Raw genomic sequence first — 9,731 nt, 5'->3', positions numbered from 1 at the left:
TTTTGACGGGTTGCCGTGAAGAACTTGCAGCTGCTGTGTATGTGATATGACGGTAGTTTTCTCAAATGAAACGGTAAAATGCTAATGAAGTGACTCTCAGAGCAGCTGGCGATGACATTCGTGTTCATATCATCATATAGTGAGACAGCAGAAGCTGAAAACACCACGAGCGATATCCACGCTTTAGTATGCGTGTAGTAAACAAAACAGTGTGCCGCGCCATCCACCATTCATTCATTGCGGAAATCATGGCGCCTTATGCGTGATATCAAATGCTTCCGCAGATTTATAGCATTACTATAGCATTTCCCCTAAGAATTGCGAATTGCGTGTATGGCCATGGTAAGCGCTGAATGAATGACAGGATTTCTGTTGTAACATCGCGCAAGGTAAATAAGGGTGACATCTAGTGGAGAAGACTAATGATAAGATTCACGTTAATCAGATCTTGTTTTAAATGTGCTGAAATAAATCCCGGAAAAGATCGATTCACGGCTTTTGAGAATCGATATTGAATCGATGTCATTTTAAAAAACGATTAATCGAAAAATCAATTATTTTTTTTGCCCAGCCCTAGCTATTACTATGGTGTTTTTACTCTTGTGTGTGTGATTACTTTGTTTACAACTAAATATAATATATGTGTACATATTTTATATTATAATATATAAAAATGCATTAAATGATATCAAATATGATTAAATAATAAATGTTAAATTGTTAACACAAAATATTTCTATTAAGGTTCAATTTATTAACATTTGCTAATTGCATCAGTTAGCATGAATTAACAATGAGAAATATTTAAAAGTTATTAATTTTAATTAGTATTAATTTCAACATTTACAAATACATTATTAAAATCAAACGTTGCATCTGTTAATATTATTTAATTGACTTAAGCTAAAAAAATAAACAACTTTATATTTTTATTTAAATTGTACATCAATAAACTATTTAACTATTCTAATAACTATTTTTATTAACTAACATTCACAAAGATTAAAAAATAGCAAATGTATTCAAATAACACATTTATTGCTCATTCTTACCACTAATAATGTTCTATTACTTTTAATTATATTATAAAATATTTAATCATATTTAATCTAAAATATAAAATGTATAAAATTATATAAATAAAACATTTAATAAAATATAAAAGCTAAATAATAAATAATATTAACAATAAAATAATTTAATAATACTATCCTGTGTAAAATTACAAACCCTTTTTTTTTACACTGTAGATTTGAGTGTTGACTTGGTTCATCAAGTACAATTAATTACACTAATACCATATATAATAATTATAAAATAATACATAACATTAAATAAGGAAATCTGGAAGCATGCATATGCTGTCAAACGATTAATTGCGATTATTCGCATACAAAATAAAAGTTTTTGTTTGCATAATATATGTGTGTGTTAATAAATATATTTCATATATAAACATAACACATTTTTCTGAAATATATACATGCATGTGTGTGTATTTATATATGCATAATAAATATACACAGCACGCATATATATATATATATATATATATATATATATATATATTATGTAAACAAACACTTTTATTTTGGATGCGATTAATCATTTGACCACAATAATGCATATACTTTTTCACAGCATTATATTATATTATATTATTTGCAGTGTGTCAGGAAGTCACACTCAGATGTGTTCACAAAAGTGGAGCTGGAAGTGTATGGTTCGTCAGAACACTGAACTTTTTTTAACTTTCTGGAAAAACAGATCATAGTGCCAAACGTTTCTCACATGTGACTGTTTCTTTGAAACACTGGCCCAAGCAAAGTTCATATTTCCTCAGCTTTCCTGTTTACACCCCTCAGCAAAGAAACAATGTCTCCTCAAGGACAACATCGTGAAACACCTGTGACGCAAACTACAATGAGAGAAACCACAATGCCTTCCAAGCAATAATACATTTGCACAGCTCCTTCAAAGCAGTAATTTTTTATTATGAAGTATCACAATGTCCTTTTCAAGTTATTAAAACAAAACAATGTGTACCGCATATGTAATCCTACTGTAATACACTCCTACAGGCTCTAGCGATCTTCTGATCCCTCATTATGCAATATATCTCTCACCTCACGTAACCCTATTCCACATCCTACTCATTCAAACTTGTTCTCTCTTTGTCTGTTCCCTTCACCTCTGCTCTTATCAGGACGCAGCAGTGCTGTGCAGAGGCTGGTGGCTCTGGCTCTGGCTCTGAGAAGCGATGCATCTGTCTGCCAGGGACCTTGGTGAAACATTCCCCTTTACCAGACAATATGTGACTAAGACACCGCGAGTCTGTGCATATTAAAATGGAGCTGACGGATGGGACAGACCACGTCTGACACTCGTTAAGACACCCATTTGCCGAGAAAATGAACTTGTAAAGCCGTGCGGTTGTGCTGACAAAGAACACTGTGGATACATTCGCGAAGTGACATTTTGGAGTGGGTTTGCTCATTATTTGGAAAGCGCAGATTCATTGTAAGTTTAACAATGTCATTTTCTTAAAACACAAAGAGACACTGAGAATGTGGCCAGTAACAGTTGTTGTTGTTGTTTTTTTCCACATACCCTATCCATGTTTTTTAGAACCTGATTCGGTGAAGTAAATAAGACAGGGTATCAATACACATTTCCTGATTCAATTTGATTCTGATTCAGTTGTTTTGTTTAGATTCCAATTTCAATTCAATTTGATTTGAAACTGATTCATTTGTCGATTTTGCTTACATATAAAAGAAAATTCATAGTTCAAATGAATTCAAACCAGTAACTCATCTTTTCATTACAAGAATCGGCTCATAAGAGTTGTCTCAAGAATCAGGGTAAAGTGGTCACACTGTATGTTCTGATTCACTTAGAAGAACCAGTTCACAACAGTCATTTGTGTGTAAATCAGGATACACTATCTGTGCAGTATATTTTGATTTACTAAAAATAACCTGTTCATAAGAGTAATTTATTGATGAATTAGGATACACTAGCCTTGCTGCATGTATGACTCATTAAAAGGAACTAGTTCATAAGAATCATTTGTTATTGAATCAAGATTCACTAGTCTTGTTGTATGTTGTGATTCACTAAAATGAACTGGTTCATAAGAGTCATTTATTAATGAATTAGGATACACTAGTCTTGCTGTATGTATGACTCATTAAAAGGAACTAGTTCATAAGAATCATTTGTTCGTGGATCGAGCTACACTGGACAGGCTATTTGTTTTGATTCACTAAAATGAACCGGTTCATAAGAGTAACTTGTTCATAAAGATTGTCAATGGACAGTAAATAAGAAACAATATTTTTGTACTAAAATAGTCACGCAAAAGTAGTAGTATGGTGAATTTACCCAAATACTGTTTTCTTATTCATTCCACAGTATGCATGAAGTCTACATTAACTGATACTGAAAATAACAAAATAATAATAGACACTAAGGGGCTGAATCTAATGTGTGTGATCTCCAAATACCTCCAATGAGCTGCATCAACACAGAGCAAACACAAGCATAACAGTATACACACCCCGGGCATGAATTCCACAAAGATGGACAGTTTTTTCTGCACCGGATCACGCAAGCAGCCGTAGTACTGCACGATACGGTCGTGACGCAGATTCTTCAAGAGCTGGATCTCACACTCCAGTGCATTCACTTCCTGTGGAGACAGACAAGAGGCAAGTAAGCACAACATCTCTACAGAGCACAAATACTAGGGCTGGGTAAAAATATCGATATCTCGATTTTAATCGATTCTCATTTTATGGACAATTTTTCAGCACAAAATAATCATGACTAAACATCCGAAGGTAAGTTAAAAGAAAGAGTACAACTTTACAATCCGTATCCTGTCTCATGTAATCGCTCAATCAGTGTTTCAGTCGCGCAATGACGTCAATATAATGGCTTGTAAACAATGTCACGTAACGTCACATTTACCTCAGAAAAAACATATTCGGTGTCCATAAACTCGTTAGTCATAGAAAAATAAACTGCAGAGAGGGGCATTTTGCTAAATATATGCACCATATAACATATACATTGTACTTTTTACTGTTCTTCAATGTTTAATGTATGTTTGAATAAATCCATCAAGTTTTTATGACAGCCACCATTTAAATGTTTATATTTCAAACAAAACAATTGAAGTAGAAATATTATGTAATCGTAACTTTATTATTTAAAAAACTTCATTAAAGGGTTAGTTCACTCAAAAAATTACATTTTACAGCATTAGTTGAGAGATTTTTTTTTCCTTGAGAAAATTTGGCATGAACTGTACCTGATATGTATCCAAAATAATCGTTATTGAATCGAATCAAATCGCAAGCTTGTGAATGAGAATCAAATCAAATTGTGAAATTTGTGTCAAACCCCAGCCCTAATAAATACTGTCATCATCTGAGTCCACTTCACACTTACCTTGCTGGTCTCCTGACACTCAGGGTCAAAGGGCACCTGCTTGGTCGCCAGCTCGCGTCCCGTGTCAACATCATAGCAGAGGTAGACCTCTCCGAACGCTCCCCGACCGAGCAGTTTCCCCTGACGCCAGTTTACAGGAGCCCTTGGGGCTGAGGAGGGTAAGAAGAAACAAACCAAGTTAACCTCACCAGCAAACCGCAGACTGTAACTTAAACCAGACCAAATCACTCACACAGACTCGCTGACAACTCAGAGTCAAACCACAACTGTATTACTATACAGATTTACACTTTCAGATTTATTTGCAACTGTTCCCCTTTCAGGCAATAAACTAGGATTTAAATGAACAGAGAGGCAGACAGTGAACTATTGGCAGCCGCTTAAGTTATTAAAGACTAAATATTAAACACCTGAATATTACTTCTTTAAATCAAGGCTCCGTCGAACTGAAGCAAATCCTTCAGGCCGTGTTTTTTTTCTAACACTAATACAACATCTTGTGTTTGGCAATATCTGAATCTCTTTTTTATGGCTCTCTCATGACTGATTGCTATCATGAGCCACACACATAATAATACAATCTTTGTCTGCTGCTATTGCTCTATAAACATGCTGTATGGATCTAATCATAGATAGAAGAACTTCAAGTCTGGATGCAGTTAAACTACACCCAAGTCTGAGAAATACCAGTCACCAGCCAAGATTTACGCATCTCTCCGACTCACTTCCCACTTATTCTATGATGGACACTTTTGCGTCAGCATTTACGATCATTTTAATCAGCTTAGTGCTCCTATAATGACATTTGACATGAAGCTATCTGAATAGTTTATGGAGGCATTGGGGGGAAAGAACCCGCAGGCAGACAGAAGAGACGAGCATCCATGCTCATAAGTCAAACTCAGGCGCCTGTCCTGGATTCCTCGGAGGAAATGGAGCTGATTAAAGAACCTGTTTGTAGACTGCAGAGCTCAAACACACAAGAGCACAGCACATACCACGCAGAGCTGGGTTTATTCATCATCTCTAATAGAGGCGGGAAGTATGAACAAAATCGAATGGTAACAATGTGTATATAATGACTAAAGCTAACTGAAAGAGATTAGTTACAGATTCTCTGATTTGATTAAATTCTAATTTATAAGATTCCGATTTATTTAAATATGTTTCAGTTAAAATGTCCATTTCGCTTGCACATTCTTAAGTTCAACCACTTTCTTGTCACTACTGCTGTAAGTTATACAGGACAGTGTTTTAGACTGATTCAAATGGTTAACTCAAAGGAAATTCAAATCCTTTAGTCCTCTACTCATGAAATGAACTGGCTTATAAGAGTAATTTGTTTCCGCAAACAGACTACACAGGTCGAGCTGAACGCTTCTGATTCCCTAAAGACAACAGTTCAAAAGAGTAACTTGCTTGTGAATCAGACTACACTGGTCGAGCTGAACGCTTCTGATTCCCTAAAGACAACAGTTCATGAGAGTCATTTGCTTGTGAATCAGACTACACTAGAGGTCTGCTACCCGACCCGAGCCCGACGGGTCCCGAAATACTTTCGGGTTTCGGGTCGGGTTCGGGTTAATGTTTAATGAATAGCTTCGGGTCGGGCTCGGGCTCGGGTTTATAGCTAAACTAAAACTATATGCAGTAGCCTAGGCTACGCTGCTTTCATAGACGCACGCACACACATTATTGCACACGACAACACAGCACGGAAACTTTTATTAGTAAAATAGCTTCGACAGGCTACTGATTCGCAACTTTATATTTCTCTGCAATGAGGGGGTAAAATCGCTGTTTTTGAAGGAACTAAGCCTCATTGCTTGTAGAGAGAGGCGCGCAGACGCAGGTTCACACACGCAACTTTTATCCATCTCTCTCTCTCTCTCTCGCTAATTCAAATAAATTATATAATTCATTCATTCAAATAAATGCGATCTTACCGCACTGCATCTCTGTGTCTGATTTAAAGCAGGCCGAATGCTAACGAGCCTTAACTGATGAAAATGACCATAATTTGCACGATGAATTATCGTCTTGTCGTATACAACCATTCAAAAACTCGGCAGAATTTATGTGACCGAGGCACCTGATGTTCATAAACTTTCATAACTGGTAAGTGTTTTTTCTTTTGCTTTGTGAACTGGCCGAGCCTTAATGATTCTGTTTCTTTACATGTATTTGTTTACTGACCATTGCATGCAATTGTGAAATACAGGTTTTTTTTTTTAATTGGCTATTCGTTGTGGGGGGAAAAAAAAGATTTCGGGTCGGGTTCAGGCTCTAAATTGAACTGTGCCACTCAGGTCGGGTCGGGCTGGGTCAGACGATCTCGGGTACGGGTCGGGTTCGGGCTTCAGTTTAAAGCCTGTGCAGACCTCTAGACTACACTGGTCGAGCTGAACGCTTCTGATTCCCTAAAGACAACAGTTCATGAGAGTAATTTGCTTGTGAATCAGACTACACTGGTCGAGCTGAACATTTCTTTTTCCCTAAAGACAACAGTTCATGAGAGTCACTTGCTTGTAAATTTAACTGATCATGTTATTTTTTTGCATGCAGCCTGCAAGGACAATTCAATATAAATTTTTTGTCATTATTTTGCGTTACAGTCTTTTTTTTTTATCACGCTACATTCAATATACACATCAAACTCTTATTGACAACTCAGGTTAAATATGATTTATTTTGCTATGGTGCTACAGATTCAGAGTTGTTCATGGTTACGCTACAACCAGACACTTCTGGTCTGAAGGCAAGTGTGTAAATGTGCTTTATAACGTTTTCTTTTCTAATGGTCTGCATAAGTGTCCTCATGTTCGTGCTCTTACATTTAGGAGTGTTGCGTTGGCTGTTTTTCTCAGTCCAGCTGATGGAGCGCAGATCTCCACTGTACAGCATTGTGCTTTCTCCATTATAGCTGCGTGTACGGCTGGACGGGACCAGCTGAAACAGGTTCTCTTGAGGCATAAAGCTTCGAGGGAAGGTCCTTCGACCTGCATACAAACACATATTTTAGGCACACATGATACAAAATACAAATACACCTTTAGAGTTTTGACCAATAAACTTCCATGATCTTTTTGGAGATTTTCCCAGTTTTTTCTATTACTGTATACTGAGTTTATAAAAGTTGTATTAAAAAGTTATATCTAACTTTTCAAGTTTTTTTTTTTTTTTAATAGAATGGCACTAACAACGTCTAGATCATAGGTTTGACTCCCAGGGAACACACATGATATATTGTTACCTTAAAAACACTCAAATCTGCTTTGGTAAAAGCATCTACCAAATGCACAAATAACATTCCCTATAAACTAATTAAATCTTTGCAGAATTCAGATGTTCTGAATCATCTCTTCATGCTTTAAGGCACATGCAATCAACATGTCCAAACATCTTTATATTCCTCTTCCTCCCATTCCCTAATTCTCTCTCTCACGCTCTTCTTTTCCTTTGTCTTTCACTTCCTCCATCAACCTTTCCACAAGGCAGGAAGCTCCTCTCAGTACAGTGTTTTGCAACAGTCAGTGTGCCCCATCAGGGGAAACACAAATAAAACAAACACACACACACACACACTAAGTCTTTAATACATTTCTCGAGTTCTGGGGAAACTCAAATCATGTTGACCATATGCACATCTTTATCTGCCTCCAGCACTGCATATAATGTAAGGAATTTGTAATATCCCTGTTGAAAATATCAGCACCTGTGTAACAGCATCAAATCATCATAAACTAGCCTTCTAGATGAAAATGGGTTTTGTATTTTGGTTGTGGCAGACAATTTATGGATGTAGGCTGCAAACGCATGTTTGATTCCAAGTAGGAGAATCAGCAAGAACACAGTCCTTTTCTGTGCCATTGAGCAATGCCCTCCACGCTAACACAATCCAGAGGGACGGTGAATGCAATTAGCGAATTGTGACTTGCTTTGGATAAGAAAGCATCTGCTAAATGTTAACCAAAGAATTAATTTACTAATTAGGCGCTCTGAGAATTGAGGAGAATTGAGGAGAGGCTCCAAATACCAGACTCTTAACACCAGTTTTCATGCAGACTTGCATCGTTACTTTGTGAAAAAATAATGGTGTAATTATAAAAGAGAAACAAAACATATGTGATACCATTTGTTTAGAATAAATTCATCAAACTCAGACAGAAACTACTAACTCTCATTGCGTTTTCAGAAATTTTCAGAATAACAATAAATAACTAACTATATATATATATACATATATATAATTACATAATAAATTATACATTATATTATTTATTTATTTTTAGATTCAATGATTTATTTAAAAATAATATACAAAGCAATAACAACAACAGATTATAACTCTTTTCAGCATCATGAACTTTGGTTATTCAACTTGATTTACATTTAAGCTCTCAGTTTAAATCAAGTCTCAAATTAAAAAAAAAGTAAATAATAAAGTCCATAAATAATTTCAAAATAATGAATGACATACACACAGTGGCTGTTTTCTATAGTTATAAATAGCACAGTTGTTCAGGTAAAGGACAGCTTACCGTCACCATAGTCTTTACTGTGACTGGACATGTGGAACTGGCGTGGGAAGGTCCCGTGTTTCCCGTGACGCCCTGCAGGTGGAGCAGTTACATACAAACCGGTTAGATGCAAATATCGCAAATAAGCAATATATTGCAAATAATAAGCAAATATTGATAATGAAACTGATTAGAGTATTTGATATTAAGATACGTGACTTTGTGCGTGCAGTCACTTGAATAAACTGTGAGGGAAACCTCATGAAATCAGATAAGCAGGGCCTGCTGTAGTGAGGAGCTCTTTACCACATGACACTTCATTCATTCAAAGCTACAAAACTAGAACACTCCCATTATAAACAACTGAGCTGTCTACTGCACTACAGAACAGACGGCTATGAGACTGAATTTCATGTCCAGCTTATGTGAAAATGGTTCAATTTGGCTGAATCTCACAAAAACTAAGGAAATAAAATTTAAGGGGGTCTGAATACTTTCCGTACCCACTGTATAAGCGATTCTTAGTAGTTTATTGTAATGCAAAAAAATCTTATTTGCATTACTGTAATTCAACATTTTAATTAATTACATAAAATAATACATTTGGATAAATCTCACAAAGATGATTTAGGACTTGCGTTTACTGACCTAATAAACTCTTTTGGAGTCAAGCAAAACGTCACCGGGCCCACTCATCGTTTTAATCATACGCTAGATTTAATTATATCGCATGGAATTTATCTTACTGATATA

At 35.8% G+C, this 9,731-nt stretch overlaps 1 protein-coding gene across 1 annotated transcript in view; it reads right to left on the bottom strand.

Annotated features, from left to right (window-relative positions):
- Positions 1–9,731, bottom strand: part of LOC107591272 (mitogen-activated protein kinase kinase kinase 3-like) — a 57,322-nt gene that overhangs the window by 9,548 nt on the left and 38,043 nt on the right. Inside the window, exons 9-12 of the mRNA XM_016280387.1 lie at positions 9,000–9,071; positions 7,293–7,457; positions 4,459–4,607; positions 3,563–3,694 (exon numbers count right to left, since the gene is read on the bottom strand). Coding sequence (XP_016135873.1) covers positions 3,563–3,694; positions 4,459–4,607; positions 7,293–7,457; positions 9,000–9,071 — 518 coding nt within the window. The remainder of the gene's footprint in view (positions 1–3,562; positions 3,695–4,458; positions 4,608–7,292; positions 7,458–8,999; positions 9,072–9,731) is intronic.

Source organism: Sinocyclocheilus grahami, unplaced genomic scaffold (genome assembly GCF_001515645.1).
Source record: "Sinocyclocheilus grahami isolate Dianchi unplaced genomic scaffold, SAMN03320097.WGS_v1.1 scaffold139.1, whole genome shotgun sequence".
NCBI lineage: Eukaryota > Metazoa > Chordata > Actinopteri > Cypriniformes > Cyprinidae > Sinocyclocheilus > Sinocyclocheilus grahami.
This window is presented reverse-complemented; position numbering and strand designations above follow the sequence as displayed.